The 25,024-nt window shown below is 37.0% G+C and overlaps 3 protein-coding genes across 14 annotated transcripts; all 3 read left to right on the forward strand.

Moving 5' to 3' along the window:
- The first annotated feature begins 4,658 nt into the window (after positions 1 to 4,658).
- LOC131026351 (alpha-glucosidase-like) lies at positions 4,659 to 8,047 on the forward strand. Of its 12 annotated transcripts, none has more exons than XM_057956213.1 (5): positions 4,659 to 4,760; positions 5,264 to 5,377; positions 5,483 to 5,528; positions 6,873 to 6,950; positions 7,033 to 8,047. In XM_057956213.1, the coding sequence occupies exons 2-5, from the start codon at positions 5,266 to 5,268 to the stop codon at positions 7,229 to 7,231; spliced, it is 435 nt and encodes a 144-aa protein (XP_057812196.1). In that variant the 5' UTR covers positions 4,659 to 4,760; positions 5,264 to 5,265; the 3' UTR covers positions 7,232 to 8,047. The 12 variants fall into 12 exon arrangements, 10 of the variants coding, with proteins under 10 accessions (XP_057812196.1, XP_057812193.1, XP_057812192.1 ...); XM_057956210.1 differs by lacking the exon at positions 5,483 to 5,528 and adding an exon at positions 6,335 to 6,480; XM_057956212.1 differs by lacking the exon at positions 4,659 to 4,760 and adding an exon at positions 4,776 to 4,944.
- Positions 8,048 to 16,076: 8,029 nt separating this feature from the next.
- Positions 16,077 to 19,472, forward strand: LOC131026354 (protein LSD1-like). The gene is made up of 7 exons (XM_057956216.1): positions 16,077 to 16,309; positions 16,815 to 16,928; positions 17,973 to 18,083; positions 18,240 to 18,385; positions 18,780 to 18,857; positions 18,940 to 19,011; positions 19,125 to 19,472. The coding sequence occupies exons 2-7, from the start codon at positions 16,817 to 16,819 to the stop codon at positions 19,155 to 19,157; spliced, it is 552 nt and encodes a 183-aa protein (XP_057812199.1). The 5' UTR covers positions 16,077 to 16,309; positions 16,815 to 16,816; the 3' UTR covers positions 19,158 to 19,472.
- Positions 19,473 to 19,710: 238 nt separating this feature from the next.
- LOC131026353 (CASP-like protein 1B1) lies at positions 19,711 to 20,757 on the forward strand. The gene is made up of 3 exons (XM_057956215.1): positions 19,711 to 20,059; positions 20,138 to 20,261; positions 20,362 to 20,757. The coding sequence occupies exons 1-3, from the start codon at positions 19,848 to 19,850 to the stop codon at positions 20,617 to 20,619; spliced, it is 594 nt and encodes a 197-aa protein (XP_057812198.1). The 5' UTR covers positions 19,711 to 19,847; the 3' UTR covers positions 20,620 to 20,757.
- The last annotated feature ends 4,267 nt before the right edge of the window (positions 20,758 to 25,024 follow it).

Genomic DNA, 25,024 nt, shown 5'->3' on the forward strand with positions numbered 1-25,024 from the left:
TTCTATCCCCCACTCTTTAAGCACGCCAAGAAGTTTAGAAGACAATTCAAGACCTGAATGTGGTGTATCTAGTTTACAAAATGAAAGTAATTTGTTATGCAACTTCCATTTTGAATCAATGAAATGTGCAGTCACACTCATATAACCTTGTGTAGTCACAGCAGTCCAACAATCAGACGTCAAACAAATTCGTCCATTATGAGAAGCTAACAAACTCTTTAGCTTTTCCTTTTCAGATTGGTACACTTTCAAACAATCAGTTCTAGCCGTGTTTCTACAAACAGGCTTGAATTCCGGATTAATAATATTATTCACCTCATTAACCCCATCATATTCAGCATAATTAAATGGAAGATCATGCTTAATAATAGCTCTAGCCACTGCATCTCGATATGCCTTACTATCAAATTTCCATTTCTTCACTAATGTGGCTTGATTATCCAACAAAGCACTCACATCATGATACTGAGGGGTTTTAAAACATTTATCCGCATGACGTCTTAAATGCGTGGTTCCAGACTCAACTTTGCAAGTAAATAGCTTATGACAGTGTTTGCATTTGCATTTTTCTATCCCATTTACTTTGCCGACCTTCTCAAAGAAATTCCACACTTCAGACCTAGGCTTTTTATAAGTTCCCTTATTAGTTTCTTCAACATCATCCTCTCTAACATTTTTAGCACTTTTAGAAGTAGTACCTGGAGTGCTCTTAGAACTCGGAACATTAATCGATTCCATAACTTGCACATCATCATCCATATCCTCCAAAATTTGAATTCCATCCATTAATCCAAGGATCTGTAAAAAAAAAAAAAAACAGATGAAGAAACGTGATAATTTGACTCAATTCTCAAATCTTTAATAACAATCTTACTCAAATCTAAAATTAAATTGCCAAAATAAGCAAATTAAGAAGCATTAACGATATGTAAAGTGAAGATGTCAATGACATGCACGTCAGTTTCATAGAAATTCAATCTATCTACATAATTATCACTTTATTAAATATTTAGATATTTTAAAAATCAAACATTGCTTTATTAATGGACTTGTCAGATAACTGTCATTGCCATTTAATTTATCAACATTACAAAGTTAGTATCTTAGTTTAATTGATGTATTTTAACTTTTAAGATGGAAGAATAAAATAATCTCAACATCATCATCATTAGCTCACTTTCTCAAATCTATAAATTCTTCTTCATGCATGTAATATATAAATATTGGATTCCATATTCTCGATTCTCGTCTCTCTAATATTATATCATGCAATTCAAGCCAAGTTTCTATTCATTGATATACGTAATTGAATTTATGAGTTTGACACGACATAAAACAATTCAAATGGAATAAGTCTTACCTTTTTGAAAGAAGCAGTCGTAGAGTTGGAGTAAAAGTCGGTGATCGATGGCGGCCGTGGAAGGTAGGGTAAGGCCGAATACAGAAGAGTTTGTGTTCAAGAGTTTATTTAGGGTTTTGTTTATATCTTATGTTTGCATAATATAAATAAACATGAATTAAATTTTATTTTTGTAATCCAGCTTGAGTTAATTTAGTCTTTTAAAGTTTCCTTAATTAATGTATATAAATATAATTAATATATATATATATAAAATAAATGGGCGGGCCAAAAAAGCCCGAAAACCCCGGGCTTAAAAGCCCGAAACTCGATAAGCCCGACGGGCCAAAAACCCCGGGCTTTTAGGCCCGATTTTTTTTGGGCTCTATTTTTTCAAGCCCAACCCGCCTCCTAACCCGGGCGAGCCGGGCCGGCCCATCGGGCCGGGTCGATTTTGACATCTCTAACGTGGAGTCCATTTGGTCTAGACAATGCATCACTCAAAATTTTGGAATCATGGGCCGAGCCTTCCCATCCACTAAGCACATAGATGAACTGCAAATCAAAGTTGCAAGCTGCCAAAATATTTTGCGAATTCACCCCATGACGGTTACGATAACAGCTCACGTCTTTACCTCTTATCATGGCCGGGATATGAGTGTCATCTATAGCCCCGATACAATCCTAAAATAATAGGTGAATGTGTTATACAAAAACCAAAAATAATTAATATAATACAAGAGCAGAAATATTATACCTTGAAGTAAGGATAAAATCTGGTACTTTCCCGAATTTTAGCGAGTATTGCGCCAGTCGGCTTAACCATCATGTCCGGTGCTATGGTGTTCAATGCTTTCAAGATTTTGTTGAAGTTCTGACTAGCAGCAAAATGCGAACGACCAAACCTTTGACGAACGTTACAATAACGATCGTTGTGCCCTACAATGATGAGGAATGTTGCCAACATTTCTTCAACAGTTGTATATCGTGTATCATCCAGATGGGCTTTCTCCCTAATGATCTGGCATAATTTGATGAAGACGTCAGGATACATTCTATACAACTGTCGAAACTGACTCGGATCTCCATCCATCATTCTCGTAATAAAACGGAATCCTTCCCTAGTCTTTGGTCGTCGCATCAGAGCGTTGTCAGCAGTCGGATGTAGCGTCATAATATTTCCCAATAGAGTGATAACTACCTTAGCTGCTTCCATCAGTTGCCTAACAAGATCAGAAAGTTCAATCTCCATCTCTGTTTCGATTTCATCCTCAAGTTCTTCATCTATGTCTTCTTCAATTGCAATGTTAATTTTATCTTCATAATTCATGCTGCCATTTAAAACAATGAAACAATAATTGAAATAAGAATAAAAGGGACTCACAAAAAATAGCCTTTTAAAAATACTCATAAAAAACCATTCATTAATCAACAAAATAAAGTATTAAAACATAAAACCAACAAAACAATGTACTCATAAAAAGATGGTGAAACAAAAATAAAAACATAGTTCAAAAAACATGACTAAACTATCCTCTATTTCCTAGTCTTGAATTCTATCCATCTTTTGCGTTCAGGAACAGTCATTTTCATAAATCCATCTTTTCGTGACTTTGTAACAAGCAAGTCAAATGCTGTGTAGCGGTCATCTTCACTCAAATCAGGAATTTCTAAGATAGCATCCCAAGTTGTAAAACTTTTTTCCTTTTCTCTTCTCTCCAGCATAGTATCTCGTTTCATGAAGAGGCTTTCAACTCGATCCATTGTGCTAGTGACTTTTTTAATTTCTACCATGAGCTCCTGATGCGAACTATTTTCAGTGTGGCCTGAATTTGTCTCAAACTGGCATCTGCTTCTTTTGGCGGGAGCTCTTCTCTGAGTGGACTACACAGGCACTTCAGTGGACTCCAAAGGTGATTTGGAGCCGGATAACGGTGGATCATCTTCACCCAGTACTACAAACGCCTCATTAGCAGCATCGTAATTCAACTCCTCTATGAGCGGACCTCTACTTTCATCAACTCCTATTGTCCTAGCATCAGTAGCACTGCCCACTCCAATTGCGTTTCTTCCTACAGCCACACCGTTTCCAACAGTAAGCCTCTAGTCATCATAATCCGAAAAACTCTCAGTGCGTAAGTATGCATCTTTTGGGTGAGCCTAAAAACATAAATAAGAAAATTATTAATTAACTATATTATTTAAATTAAATTATGTTTAAAAAATAATTGATAACAAATTTACCTCTATATACGCATCCCATACTTCATCTGGGGCCGTGAATTTTTTGGTGTCGTTGTCATAACCAAAATCAGAGTTAAACTTCAAGAGTGTTGAATACGCATTCCAACGGCTCTTAAACCATTTGATACGACTTTGGTAGTGATTATAATTTTTATTGGACCTAAGTTTTACATTGAGAACAGGCAATATCCTTTCCTCTACTGTTGCTTTGCTAAATATACCACTATTATCGCGCTATCCCCTAATTTCAGATTCAGCCAGAATTCGTAACAAGGCATCACTTTGTTCCTGCGTCCATGCTTCATACACTGCCCTTTTTTTGGAATCTTGTGGTTGAGAGTCTCCCATAATAATATTACTAGACACCGAACAGTACTGTATGAATGAATAAAAATAAAAAATAAAAAACATCAACAAAAAACTAAAATAAACTCACATGCAATAGAAACACAGCATACAGTTGCTAACAATTTATAAAGGTACAAGATTCATGCTATAGAAAAATTGCGTAATTAAAATACTATGAAGATATAAAATTTATGAAAAAATACCTGGCTAAAAGCTAATATAGAACCCTGAACTTGTCTTCTTTTTTGAAGGGGTGGTAGGCCTCTGTCGAATGTGAGAGGAGAAAATAATCGAAGAGGGGTATTTAAAAGCGTTGCTGGGCTGGGCTGCCTGGGCCCAGCGACTGCTGCAACCCAGCGCACGCTCAAACCCAGCGAGCGCTGGACTTTCTCAAGGGGTGCTGAGTTCCGGCGCTCGCTGGCTTCTTGGCCGCGGGCGCTGGAACTCAGCGCTCGCTCAAAACTCCATGGATTTCAATTCTCGTGGTTCTTGGCCGGATTTCGTCGTGTGTATTTTTTGGATGAAATCCATGAAAGTCATTCCGGATTTGAAGTCAATGGAATAAGGAATACACCTAGATTTGTATGGATTTTAAAAAGTCTGAAACGAATACACCCATATTTATATGGAATTTTAAAAGTCTTGAACGAATACACCCAAATTTCTACAGACTTTTAAAAGTCTGGAACGAATACACCCAGACTTTTAAAATCCATATAAATCTATTAAACATTCATTCGATTGTTTTTTCGATTGCTGCAGTCAGATTCTCAGCGAATCCACGAAATCATATCTCTAATTTGATAGAAATTCATCCAATTCTTCGCAGGTAAGAATCCTCCTCATAACTTGATCTTCTGATTTTATTCAATTTTCGAATTATCAAATTTCGGGGCTATCAAGTTGTACACGATTTCGTGATTCGCGAAATTCCTTTCCGAGAGATCTCGTCTCTGTTCCTTTCCTTTGAGCGTTTCTTTTTTTGATTACGTGAAATTGATTATTCCTCTGTGGTAATGTAGACTTTTTTTTCCCCTTTTTGTTTGATTATTTTGGATCGATTTTGTTTCAAAATTATTGTTTCGTGGTTTTTTATCCACAGAATAAGATAATCCTTATAGTTTCTTTGATGTTAGCTTTTCGATGAATGTTAACACTATAAATTAAATTACCATATTTTCTGGAAGTGAATCCATTTCCCCATATCTGAAACTCTAGATATGCTCGGAAGTTACTTAGAATTTTCCCATAGGCCTGTATATGCTATTTTTTCTTTATCGTATGCTAACTTTTTTTGTTTTTTTTTTCCCTTTCGGGTTTTGGATTTTGTAGATATGCGAAGCAAGATTTTTTGCGCCGGGTGTAGAACGGTGCTTCTTTACCCCAGAGGAGCTACTAATGTTTGCTGCGCAATATGTAATATGATCACTCCTGCGCCTCCTGGTGGTAAATCTTGAAACTCATATATGTAGGAAATATTTTATTATTCTATGCAAATGTACTGCTTGAACAACATCGTTGCAAATTACTCCCTGTTCTGATATTTTTCAGTTGATATTGCCGGTGGTAGTTTGCTTATTCCTCTTAAGCTTCAAGAGTGAGTAATATCAATTTGAAATATTACAATTTATTGTTCTTTGCATTGCACAAATACGAGCATTATCACTTTGCAAATGGTATTATCTCTAATTAGGGCACCCGTTGCTTATGTTTTATGTAATTATTTTCTATAGCAACTGCATTCGTCCAGTAGTTTGCAGGTCTGTTTTCTTCGTTGACAGCATGCGACTCCCTTCAACATTGTATTGTTCATCCATGGTAGTTGAAGAGGTCATTAGATGAGTATCTTTGATAGAGAAAAGAGCAGGTGAATAGAAAGATTTACAATAGAAATATCAGTAAATAATCCCCGTGGTCATCCAAAAGGCCAATACAAAGGCTAATTTTCTCCTGTCCAAATGCTTACCCAAAGCCCTTATTTAGTAATTGCGACTCCTAATAATTTTGCACATAACCAGACGAGGTTTTCAATTCTTTCCTTATTTGTGTGCACATCCAAAGGGAATATCATAAACCTCCCTATAAGTTTTGCTCAGCAAGGAATGTTTCATTTTTTTTCCCTTAGAAAGAGGATCAATAATGCTTCCCCATTTCCCCCCTGTGATGACTCGAACCCCCGACCTAATGGTTGGAGGGGAAGCATGTTACCAACGGAGCTGCACTTCGTTGTTCGCTCAGTAAAGGATGTTGTCAGGATACAGTATCCAACATCTCCTAGATGATTTATTTTGCTCTGTTAGAGTGAAAATAGGATTTGTGGTAGTAATCTTCTTATATTGAATCCTTCTCATCTATTCTTGATTTTTATCTGATTGTTGCTGAACAATGAATTTGCGGCCCCAGCATCAGCAGCACCACCACCAGCACCTCCACCAGCTCCTAGTAATGTTGCTCATGTCAACTGTGGAAACTGCCATACCATGCTGATGTATCCTGCTGGAGCTCCATCAGTTAAATGTGCAATTTGCCATTTCATTACAAATGTTAATGTTAGTACTGTGCTTTCACTTTTCCGTTTACTCTCCCTTACACTCACCTCTGAACTAAAAACAGTATTACAAATAGGACTGGGACAACCAGTTTTCTGTTAGTAGCCTTTGCCAAAGACTTAGCTTAAAAAGAGGAAAATGCTATCCCTCTGTTCTTTAGGTACATGCTTTCTTATTTTATTGGTTACAGGCTTAACGACTGTGCAACCAAGGAAAGCATACAAGAATGCTAGAATACTTGAACCCCGTAGGTTTGTTACTATAGATTGTGGTTATGATTTAACGTCACCAAATGTTTTTTGATATTATATTAACCGATTACTACAAGAATTACCGCAGAGAATGTGAGAAGGAATATACTGGGGAATATACTGATGTCTTTTCTTATGCAGAATGGCAACACAAGGGTCCCTATTCCTGTACATAGACCTGGAGGGATCACGACATCTGCATCACCACCTACTTACTTGGTTAGTTTCTCCTTGTACTTTCCCCCTGTTAAGAAAAACATATGTTTTGCACATGGATAAGAAGTTTCTTCTTCTGTTGCAGGCACCATCTCAGTCTCACAGTCAAACAGTCGTCGTGCATAATCCCAGGAGCTCTACCTCTGGGACTCCGTGGCGGCGTCGGCTCGCACAGTCTTGGCGCTTCGCTACAAGCTGTTGCCGTATTTCTACACGTTGATGTACGAGGCCAGCACCAAGGGCGTGCCTATTGCGAGGCCGCTCTTCTTCTCCTTCCCTGCTGACGCCAACACTTATGGAAACAACGCTCAGTTTTTAGTGGGAAGGAGCGTGCTCGTCTCGCCCGTGCTGGAACAGGGCGCGCTCTCAGTGAATGCCTATTTTCCCAAGGGGAATTGGTTCAACATGTTCAACTACTCGAGCTCCTTGAGCCTCAAGCAGGGGGGGTACGTGCAGCTGGACGCGCCGGCTGAATCCATCAACGTGCATGTTGGCCATGGGAGCATCGTAGCGATGCAGGGCGAGGCGATGACGACGCAGGGGGCGAGGGCCACGCCGTTCCATTTGCTGGTTGTGATGGGAGAGAGTGGGAATAGCTCCGGGCAAGTGTTCTTGGATGATGGTGATGATTTGGAGTTTGCAGGCGAGGGAGGGAGATGGAGCTTAGTCACATTTAACGCTGGTTTGGTGGGGAATCAAGTGATTGTTGAATCGAGTGTTTTGAATGGGGATTTTGGTCTGAGCCAGAACTAGACCGTTGGTAGTGCCACCATTCTTGGATTGAGGAAGAACAGCACACAAGGATGTGAGCTGCCTGCTGACAGCAATGGATTTGTAAAATTGGAGGTGTCGAATTTGTCTTTGCCTATTGGGAAAGACTTCAAGATTCAGACCAACCCTTGTCAGCAAAAGAGGCTTCACTGGTTAAGGGGTTAGCTTATGCTTGAGGAGTATGAGTTATTGTCCGGATGGAATGCATGTTCAGCCACTCATGTGTTTAATTAAATAAAATGTGAAACTTCGCTACTGTAGCTTGATTATATGCTTGGTTTGCCATTTATGTGATGAAATAAAATGTATATGATTCGTTATTATGTTGAGATTTGCGTACCTTTTAATCTATATAGTATTATATAAAAGAGCAGTATAATGGCTACTTTTTCCCACCAAAATTTCTCTCTCCTCATTTTTCTTTTTTTATTTTGATTCTTTTATAAAAATCGTCAACTTTAATTAATAAAAAGATATTCAACATGGATGTTAAATTAAAGATAACGAAAAGATATTTAATTTGATATAAAAATTATAAAAAATAAATTTAAAACGAATAAGTTATTATTAATTAAAGTTACAAAATTATTTTTTTTCTCTCTCATCTTTTAGCTCTCATTTCTCTTTTATAATTTCTTTTAATTATCAATAAAAATCAATTAATTGGTAATTGAAAATAAAAAATTGAAAATTTATTCGTGTTTTTTATTGAACTTATATCGTGGACATTCCAGCAAAACAAAGCTACTAGTTCGGTCAGAGGCAGAAGAACCACTCAGAGGAATCATTTAAAGGGAAGCCAACCAGAGGAATCATAAACACTTCAACAAAAAGTAAAAATCCTACTTCACACGGAAGAAATAACTACCATATCCTGAAGTTTCAAAGTACAAGTTCACACGAAGGAAACAACTACCAATTCAGCAATAACAGTAAAACGATGCGGAGAAGAGATCGATGCAAAGTCAAAAAGAAATTAAAAGGAAGCATAAATCACGAAGGAATTTCATTCATAAACGCCGAAGCGGCAAAAACTGTACATCAAGATCGAAATAACGCCAAGTATTTAGAAGTCTGAGATTACAAAAAATGTTGATTAGATCAGAGGAAGGGACAGCAGGGCAGTCAGGAGGGAGGAGCAGGGACAGCAGAACCCAGAGCAGGGACAGCGGAATCCGGAGCAGGGACAGCAAAATCCGGAGCAGGGATAGCGGAATCCGGAGCAGTGACAGCAGAATCCGGAGCAGGGACAGAGGAAACCGGAGCAGCAGGGGCAGAAGAAACCGAAGAAGGAACAACAGCTGCAGAAGCCCCGCTAGAGGAAGCTCCCTCTGCGAGTACCGGCAACGTCCCAGAGTCCTTCACCATGGGGAGACGTGCTTCCACGTCTAGAAACTGCAATGCCTCTTGCACATATTTTGTTTCATCTTGGTACAAGGCAAGGAGTATCCACCGTGGCGGAGGAAGAAGCAGGGTCCTCAAAGGCTGAGGCCTGGAAGCCGGAAGGCAGGGGAGGCTCCATGCTAAATTGTGAAAACCCCAGGGAACTGTCACCAGCCGGACCCTGCAGCTGGCTCACAAACTTCACCAAGGAGGCACAGAAGGGAGGCCGGTATACAGGAGCAGTAGGCACGGATCCAGAGCCGACCCCAAAAGCAAAATAGGGAAGGGCCTTCTCCAGAACTGGATACCACCACTCGGGCTTCGCCGGGGACTCTGCTGTAATTCCCAGCAGCCTATTCAGATCCTCGTCTTTGATGTTGTCCATCAAAGCATCCATGTCCAGGGCGGCGATCTGCTCCGCGGACGCGCCCACTATCTCCACCGCCTTCGTCGCGGTCTGCTTTATTACATAGGCGAAGATGGAGCCAAAGCCCTCCAGATAATCCGGAGTCCGCTGGAAGGCCGCCAAAGTACCCTCCAGCATCATACCCAAGAATTGTTGGCCTTGGGGAGATAGGAAGAACTCCAGGCGCTGGTCCCGGGCCCCCAGAGCGTAACCACAGTTCTGAGCACCGGTACAGGCCCTCCTCCAGCCACGCTTGGCCTCCTTGTATTCCTCATCATACCTCACCCGGAATTTGGCAAGGTTATCATAGCCCTCCTTCTTGGCCCTCTCCAATTCAGAGGCCAAAGAGGCCTTCTCCACCTCCGCCCGAGCAAGTTTAGCCTGCAGCTCGGCTATGTCCGCCTCGGCTTTGCTATACCGCTCCACGGTACCAGCAACCTCCTCATCACGATGCGCCGTCCGCTGCTTCTCCGTTTCCAATTCGTTCTCCAGTGCACCATAGTCATCGATGCATTGGACCACCTCCCCGACCTGGGACTCCAGCTGCAGAGAAAGGAAGGGAAAATGTCAGGGCAGAGAAATTGAGAGGTTAGTAATAAAATCATTCAAACATGTTAAATAATGCAGGGCACCTGAAGCACCAAGCGGCTGAGTGAGTTAGCCAACGCAGCCTTTTTTATTTTCTGCGTGGCCTCCCTATCCTTGGGATGGATGTGGGAGAGCAGGGTGTGGACAAAATTATGCCCCTTTAGGGACGAGATCGGCCTGGAGCCTAAGGCCTCCGACCCCCCTGCGGGCAAAGCTAGTGTCTTGCCCCCTTCAGCATCCACGGAGATCGCCTCCGCTTCACCTGCCGACCCAGCCTCGGGGTCCACAAACTTGCTGCCCTTCTGCAGGCTTTCCTTGCGCCGCTTCTCTGCAAGGGCTAGCATGGCAGCCTTTCTTTTCCTTTGGAGTAAACGGGAATCGGGAGTGGGGATGTTGTGGAGTACTTGGGAGAGGGGCATATCGTCCTCGACTCCTCAACATCCACCACTTGAATGGCGGATTTCCCTCTGGTCTGGCCAGAGCCAGAGGCAGGGCCCCTGCCCTCTGGCTGTCCGGGCTGAACATGGTCAACACCTCCATGTCCTTCCCCTTGCCTGGGGGGATGTGCTACACAGGAGTAGTCTCCCCGGGGGCAACAGGTATCAGCTGGGAAACATCCACCCCAGGGTCCACAGGCTGCCCAGAGCCCTGTCCCTCCTCGCCAGAGGGACGGGCAGATGCGAGATCGGCTCTGCACTTACTTTTCCACGACATCCCTGCAAACAAATAAGAATTTATCAACCAAGGCAAGGTAATAAATAATTTGTGCATATTTACTAACACCTAATTTTACCTATAGAGCGGCGGGGAAACAGGGGAAACAAGCCGGTGGCAGCTAAGGCCGAATTACTCTCAGCCAGCTCCTTACAGGGAAGAGGATCATCTCTATTCAGGGTGTTGAGGAAGCCTATTACACCTAAGTCAAAATCGGTGGGCTTCCCCAGGGCAGGAGGCTTATAGCTAGTCCAAGACTCATGCCATAGCAGCTCCTGAGCATCGAATTGACGCCAGGAACCCCGATTGGTTTTCACAAAGCAATAAAAGGCTATGAAGCCTTTGTCGTGGGAGTTGAGGGAATTAAGGAAGGTGGTGGGATAGGTTTTGCGGGCGGCAAAGCTGTACAAAGGGTGGCCCTGCCACCTCAGGGTTTGGGTTTGAAGAAATAGGGTAGCGGTGTCCTGAACACCATGAGTTGTGCAGAGGATATGGAAAGAAAATAACCTCCGGAGAGCGGAGGGGGCCACTTGGAAGAAGGGAATTCGAAAGTGATTGCAGACTTTTACTAAGAGGGCGGGAGGGGGAAGCCTTAAACCAGCGTCCACTTGGGCACGGAAGAGGGGGATTTTATTCATGTGCAGTTTGGTGAAGGGCTCGGAGGCCTTGGAATAGGGCTCAAAAGTCAAGCCTTCCGGACATTGGCACCTATCAAACATTCTCTGCATCTCCGCAACACCTAAGCGGGATGGAGGAATGGTCTTGGGTGATTTGGGAGCGGAAGGTTGAGGCTCAGACGACGCTGGGGAATCTTGAGATAGGCTAGGGTTGGAAGGAGGGGGAGAGGAAGTTGGAGAAGCTAGGGGAGAAGGAGAAGGAGATGGAGAGAAATCAGGTTGGGCACCGGAGGAGGAGGCCATGATCGAAAAAAAAAAACTTAAGAATTCTAGGGTTTGCACGCTCAATCAGAGCACCAACAATTCTCAAAATCACTCTACACTAAACACAAATATCGGGAGAGGAGGATACGCGATTTACCTAAGTCAAATGTTCGAAAAAGTCGACGGAATGGTTTGGAGAAGGATGGTCACAATGTTTTCACCGGAACAGGAGAAGGAGAATCGCCGTAGATTGAGAGGAAGTTGCGCGGAGTAAAAGCGGAGAAGATGAATAGTGGAAATTCGAATCGCCTAAGTATAACGTACGCGGGCAACTACCAACTAGCGGGATGGGCGACACGTGGCACTGAGAGAATGATCGACGGTCAAGGATTTTTACGGAGAGACGAAGAGACGCGAAGGTTAAAAAGTAACCTCGAAATACGGGAAAGTACATTGTGAAAGGACGGGCAGTTAATGCGAATGACGTCAGCCACGCGGGTGAACACTCTGACTAGATTACTCTGCCCCAGAGCGAACTAGTCAGACCAGGGGGGGAGTAGCTGATGAGGAGTAATATGTGCAGAGCAGCGAAATGATATAAGCCAGAGGAGCGGGCTTCATCAGAGAAATGGGCCTCTATAGAGAAGTCAGAGGGATGGGCCTTATCAGAGGAACGGTCTGCACCAGAGAAGCCATTCTCGCCAGAGAAATGGTCTTCGCCAGAGAAATCACCAAAAGAGTGGGAAAATCTCCCGTTTGAGGACAGACTTACCATTACGCCCCCGACCATGCAAGACGCGTGCTCCGGCGATGAAATTACCTTTTTACCCTTAACGTGTAATCTATAAATAGCCATGAGCTTGTACCTTGTAAACTTACGCTATCTTTATTTGCAATACAACAGCAATCGTATTTTTGTGCTTTCAACCTTACTTTTCTCTCTCGTTTCCCAAGCAACACTAGGTATAATTCGAAATCCAATGATAATATATCAATTAAATCTATACCCGATCATCATACTTCACCACGCGCAGAGGGTTCTTTATTAATCGTAAGCCGCGAAAGTTAGCTGGGTCCCTATGACTAGCTATGCTCCGCGCAGAGTATTCCAGCCAGCACGAGGGAAGAGTCAGAGAAATGCATATGAAGGAAGAGTCAGAGCAACAAAAGGAAAAGTCAAAGTTGCATGGCTGAAGTATTTTGAATTTGCTAAGTGAAAACATCTTGTCAGCGAATGGCGAAACTAAAATATCATGGTTGACAATCAAAGGTCACAAAGCAACAAAAAATTCGTCAGAAACACTCATTTATTGTTGACCAAGGGGGGAGTAGCTGATGAGGAGTAATATATGCAGGGCAGAGGAATGGGCTTGGACAGAGGAATCACTCGGGTCAGAGGAATCACTCGGGTCAGAGGAATCGCCGAGGAGCAGAGGAGCATAGCAGAGCAGACCTCGGCTCTGCCGAGGAGCAGAGGAGCATAGCAGAGCAGAGCAGCCCTCCTAGAGCAGAGCTATCCAACCTTGCCAGAGCTAACGTTACCACCGAGTTGGGCTCCATTTCTCTGTTTCGTGGGCTTTAGGGTTAGGCCCAATTAGTTATCTATAAATAGAAGGTTTAGCATAAGCATTGGGGGATCAATTCATTCTAGCACTTCACTTGTAACATGTAAACACTCTCAATATAGTGAAACCAACGAAGAACTCCCGTGGACGTAGGTCTTGACGACCAAACCACGTAAATCCATGTGCCGTTTATTGCTTTCTAGTTTAGGTGTTGATACGATGCTTTATCAGTTTGTCAGTTTGGATGAGCGAATAATTAAAATTACTTTTAAATCGGGTTTGGCACGAGTAAAAATGTATAAGTTTTAAACGAGTGCATAAATTATATAGTTTCATACTATTTATTGTTAACACACACATATAGATGTTCAGGAATCCACATTTTATTTTTTTGCAGAAGACTTCACTAATTGTAGAATCTAAATAAAAGATTATCTACATGCTTGCGTGAAATTTTCTCTATTTATTAATATTTTATTATTTATTGTTAATATTTTTTTTAAATGTTATGAGTTTTTATTGAGATAGATAACTAATTATCGTAACAACTTATATTTGATTATTTAGATATTTAATAAATTTAAGCATATTCGAGTAATTAGTGGATATTACTATTATAAATTTAGCTCTGACTTCGAAATCTAAATTTGTATGATAATTGTATCGGTACTGACTGAAAAGAGCAAATCCTTATTATGGAAAAATATTAGGGAATGGTAATATTTAATTTTGTGCTATAACAAAAAGCTATTATGAATTTAGAATGAGAATGAATGTAAAATTATTTTTAATTAAATTAAAAATGAATATGAATATATAAAAGAAGTTCATAATCTGCCGATTGTATAATTATCAAATTTATACTTGAAATTATAAACAAAATTTATATATAATAATTAATTTCCGTCGAATTTCAACGGACAAGAAACTAGTATTATTAAATCAATGAGAAATTAGCCCTGAGTCTCGGCGATTAACATAATAGTTGGAAAACACTACGAGGCTAAGAGCCCATCTATATATATATGAAACATCAGTTTTTGTTCCCGCCAATTTTTCTCTTTCCTTCCACTATACATTTTTTTTCACATTTTCTCTCTCCTCTCTCTATCACACGTTTTTCCACTATTTTTTTTCATACAATTTGTCTCTCTTCTACTCTCTCTTTCATACTTTAAGTGATTTTCTTAAAAAAAAAAAATTTAATTGATATATGGAAAGATATTCTATATGTATCTTAAATTAAAGATAATGACAAAATCTTTAATTTGGTATAATAATCATAAAATATGAATTTGAAACAAATAAGTTATTGTAATTAAAAAATTTATGGTAATTATTCTTCTCTCTCCTATTTCTTTTTCTCTATTCTTTTATATTTTTATCTCTTCCTTTTTTTGCACTATTATTATTGTTGTTATTAATATTATATGGAAATTGTTTTATTGTAATTTAATAATTGTTGTTATTATATATTCTCTCTCTCTCTCTCTCTCTTTACTACAAAATTTATCTCTTATCTTTCACCTTTTGATAAAAAATTAATTTAGAATGAATAAGTTATGATAATTTAAAGTTTTAAAATATTAGTATTTTGTTCTTTCCTCTCTACTTTAATGAGTGTTAATTTTCTCTTTAATGACATGTTTACTTTTTCTATTATATTAATTTAATTTTTTTGTATTTTTAGATAAAAATAAGTAAATATCATGTGTTTGTGTTTACATATATTTTTTTAATTATAATAGTTTAAATGTAATAGAGGTGAAGGAATATATATTGGTTCATTTTATAACTCTTTTTTTAAAATAATTTTTTTGTATTAATGTTAATATAACTTTGTAGATGAAATTAGTATATATATTAAAAAATATAATTTCAAATTATTATTTTTATATATGTGAATTATTTATTTATTATGATGCATCATACTTTATAATTATAATAAAAAATAATGCTAATTCTCATTATCAAATGATTATTAATTATTTAATAACTATAATTGTCATTATACACTTTATACAAAGTTGAAAATTTACGTTTTCAAATCCATAATTTTATTGAGTAATTGATGTCGTTTAATTTCGATACTCGCCGTGCATCGCACGGGAGATCGTTCTAGTTGATAAATGAAAGAGTAGTTGCTTTTGTATTGAATCCATATGTGTAATTTTTATTTTTATCAAATAAAATAACAATGGTTAGAGACGTACAAGTTACAACCCATATCATTCAATAATAATATCACACGAGCAAATAAAATCGCACAACCATATCCATATGTCGCTTAAATTGCATCCTTTAAAATTTGATTAAATGGCGATTTTATATATAAAAAAAAAGAAAAGAAAAAACCCAAAAAAACCCTTGAAAGCACAGAAGGAGCAGACTAAGGGCCGAACCTCATTAAAACCTTTTCACGGAAAACCCAGTGGAAAAACCGTGAAAAGGAAAAAGAGTACTCGTCTAAACACAAAACGAAAGTAGGGAAGAGCGGAAGGGAAAGTTTCCGGAACTCCGGCCTAACCATCGTCCCCAAACTATCCCGGCTCTCACCCTTTAACTGAAGAAAGAAAAGCTATGCATTAAACTATCCAAATAATAATAATATTAATAAAAGTTATGCATAATAATCATAATAATAATAATAATAATAATAATAATAATAATAATAATAATAATAATAATAAAATTTAATCAAACTCGAGTTGTACAATAAATCCAACTGAAGAAAGAAAAGTTATGCATTAAACTATCCAAATAATAATAATAATAACACTAATAATAATAATAATAATAATAATAATAATAATAATCCCGAGAAAAATAATTTTTATAGTCTTCTCCGTTTGGGGGAATTTGTCAGAAAGTCAAGCTTCCCTTTTTGTAAAATTTTCAGCGGAGATTGGAGAAGAACAAAATTGTGTGTAATCTAATCCAATCTCATCAAATCTAAGTTCATTCGATTGTTTTTTCGATCGCTGCAGTCAGATTCTCAGCGAATCCACGAAATCATATCTCTAATTTGATAGAAATTCATCCAATTCTTCGCAGGTAAGAATCCTCCTCATAACTTAATCTTCTGATTTTATTCAATTTTCGAATTATCAAATTTCGGGGCTATCAAGTTGTACACGATTTCGTGATTCGCGAAATTCCGTTCCGAGAGATCTCGTCTCTGTTCCTTTCCTTTGAGCGTTTCTTTTTTTTTGATTACGTGAAATTGATTATTCCTCTGTGGTAATGTAGACTTTTTCCCCCCTTTTTGTTTGATTATTTTGGATCGATTTTGTTTCAAAATTATTGTTTCGTGGTTTTTTATCCACAGAATAAGATAATCCTTATAGTTTCTTTGATGTTAGCTTTTCGATGAATGTTAACACTATAAATTAAATTACTATATTTTCTGGAAGTGAATCCATTTCCCCATATCTGAAACTCTAGATATGCTCGGAAGTTACTTAGAATTTTCCCATAGAGCCTGTATATGCTATTTTTTCTGCATCGTATGCTAATTTTTTTTTGTTTTTTTGTCCCTTTCGGGTTTTGGATTTTGTAGATATGCAAAGCCAGATTGTTTGCGCCGGGTGTAGAACGGTGCTTCTTTACCCCAGAGGAGCTACTAATGTTTGCTGCGCAATATGTAATATGATCACTCCTGCGCCTCCTGGTGGTAAATCTTGAAACTCATATATGTAGGAAATATTTTATTATTCTATGCAAATGTACTGCTTGAACAACATCGTTGCAAATTCCTCCCTGTTCTGATATTTTTCAGTTGATATTGCCGGTGGTAGTTTGCTTATTCCTCTTAAGCTTCAAGAGTGAGTAATATCAATTTGAAATATTACAATTTATTGTTCTTTGCATTGCACAAATACGAGCATTATCACTTTGCAAATGGTATTATCTCTAATTAGGGCACCCATTGCTTATGTTTTATGTAATTATTTTCTATAGCAACTGCATTCGTCCAGTAGTTTGCAGGTCTGTTTTCTTTGTTGACAGCATGCGACTCCCTTCAACATTGTATTGATGACCATGGTAGTTGAAGAGGTCATTAGATGAGTATCTTTGATAGAGAAAAGAGCAGGTGAATAGAAAGATTTACAATAGAAATATCAGTAAATAATCCCCGTGGTCATCCAAAAGGCCAATACAAAGGCTAATTTTCTCCTGTCCAAATGCTTACCCATGGCCCTTATTTAATAATTGCGACTCCTAATAATTTTGCACATAACCAGGGGAGGTTTTCAATTCTTTCCTTATTTGTGTGCACACCCAAAGGGAATATCATAAACCTCTCTATAAGTTTTGCTCAGCAAGGAATGTTTCATTTTTTTTCCCTTAGAAAGAGGATCAATAATGCTTCCCCATTTCCCCCCTGTGATGACTCGAACCCCCGACCTAATGGTTGGAGGGGAAGCATGTTACCAACGGAGCTGCGCTTCGTTGTTCGCTCAGTAAAGGATGTTGTCAGGATACAGTATCCAACATCTCCTAGATGATTTATTTTGCTCTGTTAGAATGAAAATAGGATTTGTGGTAGTAATTTCTTGCCACTGAGGGAAGGCACATATTTGGGCTCTTGTTATTTTCTGTTACCAGTTGAATGTGACTCAAAGAAAACATGTGTGTTTGTTTCATGTTCCTCCTTTTGTGTCTATAATCTCTATCTAGTTATATACAATCTTACTGATGTTATATTGTTATATAGGGATGGAAATGGCCCAATTAATATGTGGAGGCTGCCGAACATTACTTATGCATGCCCGAGGGGCTGCCAGTGTTAGATGCTCTTGCTGCCACACGGTGAACCTTGTACCTGGTATGAATTTGATGGATCATAACTGTGTATATGGTGCTTGATCCTTTTATCATATTGCCCTCAGACCATTTTCAATAACTCTTCTTATATTGAATCCTTCTCATCTGTACATGATTTTTATCTGATTGTTGCTGAATGATGAATTTGCGGCCCCAGCATCAGCAGCACCACCACCAGCAACTCCACCAGCTCCTACTAATGTTGCTCATGTCAACTGTGGAAACTGCCATACCATGCTGATGTATCCTGCTGGAGCTCCATCAGTTAAATGTGCAATTTGCCATTTCATTACAAATGTTAATGTTAGTACTGTGCTTTCACTTTTCCGTTTACTCTCCCTTACACTCACCTCTGAACTAAAAACAGTATTACGAATAGGACTGGGACAACCAGTTTTCTGTTAGTAGCCTTTGCCAAAGACTTAGCTTAAAAAGAGGAAAATGCTATCCCTCTGTTCTTTAGGTACATGCTTTCTTATTTTATTGGTTACAGGCTTAACGACTGTGCAACCAAGGAAAGCATACAAGAATGCTAGAATACTTGAACCCCGTAGGTTTGTTACTATAGATTGTGGTTATGATTTAACGTCACCAAATGTTTTTTGATATTATACTAACCGATTACTACAAGAATTACCGCAGAGAATGTGAGAAGGAATATACTGGGGAATATACTGATATGTCTTTTCTTATGCAGAATGGCGACACAAGGGTCCCTATTCCTGTACATAGACCTGGAGGGATCACGACATCTGCATCACCACCTACTTACTTGGTTAGTTTCTCCTTGTACTTTCCCCCTGTTAAGAAAAACATATGTTTTGCACATGGATAAGAAGTTTCTTCTTCTGTTGCAGGCACCATCTCAGTCTCACAGTCAAACAGTCGTCGTGCATAATCCCATGACTGTTGATGAAAGCGGCAAGTTGGTGAGTTGTTCGACACTAGCCAGTCTATTCTGATCACTTCCTCATTATTCACTATACTTCTTTTGATTCGTGTTGAATGCAACAAGCGAGACTGATTTGATTTATCATCACAGGTGAACAACGTTGTTGTTGGTGTGACAACTTAGGAATGCAATGGAAACAGGACAATTCATAATCTGTTCTGATCTTCTGTTGTGAATGGCTATTTCTGATCCTTGTCTGCTTCAAGGGTATAGAGATATGATGTGCATATTCTGGCTGTAGTAATATGCATTATCTAGGATTGTTTGTATAGGACTAAGAGGAGATGACTTTTTTTAATTTTTTATTTTTTTTTCATTTTGTGAAAAGTTTTATTTTTATTTTTGTCTTTTTTGTTGTTGCTGTTATGCTACTCAAGATATGTATTTTACTGTAACTTAATGTTATGAAATATAGTTGAAAAAGACAAAGTTACCTTATGTACCATGCTACCTTCATTTGTCGCTGTATAGACATAAATCAAATCATGTTTACATTTATCTTAAACCTCATCAATCAATATCAATATGATAATAAAAAAACACACTCATTTGAAAATTTGGACACGGTGGTTGCTTTATGGTGCAAGTTATTAGCTAGTGTCTATGCCGTTTTCCAATCAAGATTTACCTACACAAATCTATTTAAGATTGCTGCGGGATTTTTCCCAACCACTGAAACTAATTGCACAAGATTAGCTCCTAGTTAGACTAACCAAAAGAAAATTACTAGGTAAATGCTTCTCTGTGTCTGTATATATATGACATACGTGTGTGTATGAAAATTCACTACCAACAATCACTGCTGCCGCGTCAATGGCTTCAGAAGGAGGAGAGAAGCCGGAGGGCTCCTCGAAGGTCGACTGGATCATCATGTTGCTTAGGGTGGTAGCGTTTCTACTAACGCTGGCAGCTACGCTGGTTATGGCGCTCAACAAGCAGACCAAGACCATAGCCATCGCGACAATCGGAACAGTACCTCTCCAAGCCACCCTCACTGCCAAGTTTCAACACACTCCTGCATTTGTGTATGATCTTCTAAGCCAACATAATTCTTCTTCTGCTGCAATATATATATTATTGTAACACACACTTAACATGTACAGGTTCTTTGTGATTGCTAATGGCAATGCTGCTCTTCACAACTTGCTGATGCTGCTGCTCGGTTTTGCTCGATCCAAGTTCAACTTTAAAGGGCTCGCTCCCTTGGTTATTCCGGTCTTGGACTTGGTGTGTTATAATTTTCTACGCTAAATATATTTTTCAGCACCCCCAACCCAATGTTTTATAGTGTTTGTGTTTTTAGCTCTCCTTTTCAACTTATATATAGGTGAACGTGGCGATTGTCTCCGGCGGCGCAAGTGCGGCGGTGTTCATGGGGCAGCTGGGGAGGAATGGGAATTCCCATGCGCGGTGGAACAAAATATGCGACAAATTTGAGAGCTTCTGCGACCGCGGCGGCGCCGCCATGATCTCTTCACTCGTTGGGCTTTTGCTGATGACTATAATCTGCGCGCTTTCTATCATTAGGCTTCGGAATCATTACACTTACAACAAGCTTGCTCTCAACTCTTCTACTGCTCCTTAAATTATCTCTATCCTCTGATTGTGATTTCTAGTTTTCATGTTATTGTGTTATTTTCTTTTTCTTTTTTGGAGGAAAACATGGTTAGTTTGTAATGTTGTTTGATAAAATTATGGAATAACCCAAGGTAATGTTTGTTTCTGGAGTGGGTGAAATTGTAATTACAATATTATAAGTTTGAATGTCAATTAAAAAAGGGAGGAAGAAAGGAAAAAAAGACAGAAAGAACCAGGCTATAAATAATTAGGAATAATAATATGATGACACTAAAGTCTCTTAAAAATATATACTAGTACTCCCTCCGTCCCACTAGACTTGGCACACTTGCCTTTTTTGTTTGTCTCACTAGAATTGGCACTTTCCTAAAATAGCATGTGATCCCTACTTTCTTTACTCACATAAAATAAGTGGACCCTACCAACTTTACATTCTCCTCCTTTTATTCTTAATCTCCGTGTCCAACTTAAAAGTGTCAAGTCTAGTGGGACGGAGGGAGTATATATTTATGGAGTATAAATATATACTCCCTCCGTCCCAGCTTTTTGTATCCACTTTTAATAGTATTTACTACTAAAAGTGGATACAAAAAGCAAATACTACTAAAAGTGGATACAAAAAGTTGGGACGAATGTAGTATATTATATTACACGAATACTTAATTCGTTTTTCCCACCAAAAGAAATGAAAAGGACAAAGAAACATTTCTTTAGGCCATGAATTAAGCGTCTTGAGTTTTACCATAAATACAAGCTTTAAATAGGAATTAAAGATTTATGATCACGTTTCAATTTGTACGTAAGAGAATTAACGTTCCGGCAATCTTTTATCACTTTCTTAATAACATCATGATCAAGAAAGTTAGTATACTCGCACAAATCTGCCTTTGAAACTCAAACTTTTTAATTTTACAATCAAACCCAAAAAAGGTTTGTAAATCACAAAAACTGCACCATCTGAGGAGACTAGTATGTACACCCGTGCGATGCACGGCCAACATTAAAATTGAACGATATTTTAAATAACTAAATATAAGTATTTAATATAATCAAAATAAAAGTAAATATAAATATTTTTTTTAGAAAAAAATAAAATAATCCACACCAATTACTCATAACAAAGTATGAACATGAAAACATATGAATTTTATTTTATATTTTCAATATTTGAAATATCAGTTAATTAATTTTAATTGATAATGAGTATGAGCATGAAAACATATGTAAATTTATAAAAAATATAAAAAGATGTACAAAATCATTTATTTGCATATTTAAATCATATTTATCCGGTCATTTTGTTTAAATACAAATTTTACAAATAAAAATTTTCAAAAATCTGTTTTTGCAAAAAGAGATATGATTTATTTTCATAAATAATAATTGCCCAATTGGTTAAGTTTAATTTTATAATATTGAATAATAATGTTTCACTATTTTAGTTGGTTTCGATTTTAATTAAGAAATTACTTGAAAAATAGTGCTATTGGTGAGTCGTAAGTATATATGTGCCAAGTAACTTGGATAAGCATGACAACAATTATTTTTATATGCATTTAAATTTTAATTTGTGTTATTTTAGATATAAATATTATTTTATCAATCAGTTACTGGAAAATGATTGAACATGATATAGTTGTAGTTCATGTTCAAATAATATAGATGATCTTAGTAAATCTAAATAGACGTGCTACTACAAAATTAAAGTGTTCAATTTATTTTGTATTTCTATTTTTAAAGATGATCAATAATGATTCTCCAATTAATTATTTTCCGATGAGTCATATTGATGCTTAAATCTAATATAAAATTTAATTTAAAATAGTAATAGTAGATATGTTAATATAAATAAATATAAAAAATAATACAAACATATCTAATGATTTAATAAATCATATTTGAAATTCTATTTTAAAGATTATATAATTCTTCTCAATTTTTTTAAAGATTATATAATTAATTAATTATTTATAAATTTATATTAAAATTAATAAAAATTCTATTTTAAACTAAATAGCTTTGAAATGAATTAATATAATAAAAGGGTAAATATCATGAAAACCCCTGAACTATACCCACTTTATCAAAAATACCCTGAAACTTTCGAAATGTTCTCTAAACCCTCAAACTATCAGGTTTTTATCAAATATATCCCACATTTATTTTTCGCAATTACCAAAAACATGATGTGGCTCGTCGGATGCCACAATGTAATTTATATTCTATTTTTTTAAATGACATGGAAAAAACGACTTCGTTTCGTACCATATTCTACCGTGTTTATCCCTAATTCTAGGTTATTAGCATGAATTTCAAACACGATAGGAGTCAATTTTAAATTTCAGATTGAATTTTCTTAAAATGATATGGTACGAAATGACGTCGTTTTTGCCATTGCATTTAAAAAAACAAAATATAAATTTTATTGTGGCATCCGGCGAGCCACATCACGTTTTTGGTGACCAGAAAATTAATGCGGGATATATTTGATAAAAATCTGATAGATTGAGGGTTTAGAGAACATTTTGAAAGTTTCATGGTATTTTTGATAAAGCGGATATACTTCAGAGATTTTTATGATATTTACCCTAATAAAAATATATAAATAAAATAAAATAAACATATAGAAAGGAATGAAAGATATACAACCGTGACTTCAACATTAAAAGAGGAGAGATGAGAGAGGAGAGCGAGAAAAAAATTAATTTTATGATTTCAAACTATCATAAGTTTATAACTTTATTGTATCAAATTTATTTTTTATAATTTTAACATCAAATCTATGATGCACGGATTCTTCAAAAATTAACATGTACGACGAATCAGATTCTTTTAGGGTACGATTCTCTCAGATTCTCGTCGGATTCGCACCCGATTCGCCACGTGGCGTATCTTTTAAAACAATTTATAAAACCGGATTCGCAAATTTCATAGGCGAAATTCACGTATCTCATGCACGAAAGGCCTACACAAGGTTGATTTTGATAATTTTATTGGACTAATAATATTTGAATCGTTATATTGTTGCCCAATTAACTTATATAATTGAAAATGCTTAACTTTTGGGTAAAATAAAATGTAAATTACATATAATTAATTTAAGAAAATTTAAATTGTATATATTTTATAAGCATTATATATAATAAAATTTTAATAATTAGATGTATCCTTGTCGAATCGCACCCTATAATTTTTTAGAAACTTGTATCCCTGTACTCGTATCGTATCGCCCCCGCGTCCGCACCCCCGCACCTATGCAATATAGCATCAAATTAAAGATCTTTTCATGATCTTTTATTTAACATTCATATTGAATATATTTTCACAAATCGAACTTGATGATTATTAGAAAAGAAACAAAAAAGAAAAAGGAGAAAGAGAGGTAAGCGAGAAATTTTTGTGGAAATCATATAATCAAATACTTGTTATAGATCGTGTGATAGAAGTTAGGAGAGAGAAAATGTGATAAAATGAGTAATAGAAGGAGAGAGAAAATCTGGCGGTACAAAATTTTCGTTAAAAACTGGTGTTTCATATATATATAGATATAGATATATAGATAGATAGATTTTAATAATTTAGAGTTGCGGTTAAATTCTTCAAAAAATAAACCAAACCTGAATTATAGATTTTTGAAATTATTCCTTAGAAAATGGATTTGTAATCAAGCCCGTTTTCACATTTAGCATTTTATCGAGCAATGTTTAAATGGACGATCGTTTACAGTATTTTTCAGCGCAAAATCATTCATTCAGCTCGGATTTCCCTCGCCTTAAATCAAATAAATATGAAAATGACCTTACAATTAAGTGGACATGGGATGAAAAATAACTGTGAAATGAGTTTGAATACCAACTGAGAATTCATCATATTTGTACAATACATGACTTAGCTTTACGTAACGGGAGAATTTTAGAGGCAAAATAAAATTATATTTACTTTTTATGATTACTTGTATTTTTATTAATACGATATCTCTAATCTTAGGAATCAAGTAAAATTAATTAAAGTGATATAAATTATCAAGGACTTTAGTATATTCAAAAATTTCAATTTATTTTAATAAATAATGGATTAGACTATATTATTTTTTAGCATTTAGGCTAAACATTTTTTTTCCTCATTAATCTTTAAAATTCAAACTAAATAAAGCAGGAGATGGGGGACTAAAATTCAAGATATTACTTGCAAAATAATGTGACACACAAAGCATAATCTGATAAGAGATGTACTTTGTTTGGGTGAGAAGCAAAACAAGAGGCAATATTGGGACAATCACTGACACCACAGCCCCTAGATTTCTATATTATCTAACCGTGGAACACCCGAAACCGTCTTTTTCATTCAGATTCCATTTCTTTTTTTTTTTCTTTTTTTTAGGTGAATTCCATTTCTTTTCTTGATTTCAGTTC

Source organism: Salvia miltiorrhiza, chromosome 5, assembly GCF_028751815.1.
Source record: "Salvia miltiorrhiza cultivar Shanhuang (shh) chromosome 5, IMPLAD_Smil_shh, whole genome shotgun sequence".
In the NCBI taxonomy this organism is placed as follows: Eukaryota; Viridiplantae; Streptophyta; class Magnoliopsida; order Lamiales; family Lamiaceae; genus Salvia; species Salvia miltiorrhiza.

What these genes read in the sequence shown, in the direction of transcription:
- LOC131026353 (XM_057956215.1), top strand. Translation starts at nt 19,848, where the DNA reads ATGGCTTCAGAAGGAGGAGAGAAGCCGGAGGGCTCCTCGAAGGTCGAC. An exon ending in CAACACACTCCTGCATTTGT is followed by an intron (nt 20,060 to 20,137) that starts GTATGATCTTCT and finishes TAACATGTACAG; the next exon opens with GTTCTTTGTGATTGCTAATG. An exon ending in TTATTCCGGTCTTGGACTTG is followed by an intron (nt 20,262 to 20,361) that starts GTGTGTTATAAT and finishes ACTTATATATAG; the next exon opens with GTGAACGTGGCGATTGTCTC.
- LOC131026351 (XM_057956204.1), top strand. Translation starts at nt 5,152, where the DNA reads ATGCTCGGAAGTTACTTAGAATTTTCCCATAGGCCTGTATATGCTATT. An exon ending in ATTTCATTACAAATGTTAAT is followed by an intron (nt 6,481 to 6,872) that starts GTTAGTACTGTG and finishes TTTCTTATGCAG; the next exon opens with AATGGCAACACAAGGGTCCC. An exon ending in CATCACCACCTACTTACTTG is followed by an intron (nt 6,951 to 7,032) that starts GTTAGTTTCTCC and finishes CTTCTGTTGCAG; the next exon opens with GCACCATCTCAGTCTCACAG.
- LOC131026354 (XM_057956216.1), top strand. Translation starts at nt 16,817, where the DNA reads ATGCAAAGCCAGATTGTTTGCGCCGGGTGTAGAACGGTGCTTCTTTAC. An exon ending in CACGGTGAACCTTGTACCTG is followed by an intron (nt 18,084 to 18,239) that starts GTATGAATTTGA and finishes TTGCGGCCCCAG; the next exon opens with CATCAGCAGCACCACCACCA. An exon ending in ATTTCATTACAAATGTTAAT is followed by an intron (nt 18,386 to 18,779) that starts GTTAGTACTGTG and finishes TTTCTTATGCAG; the next exon opens with AATGGCGACACAAGGGTCCC.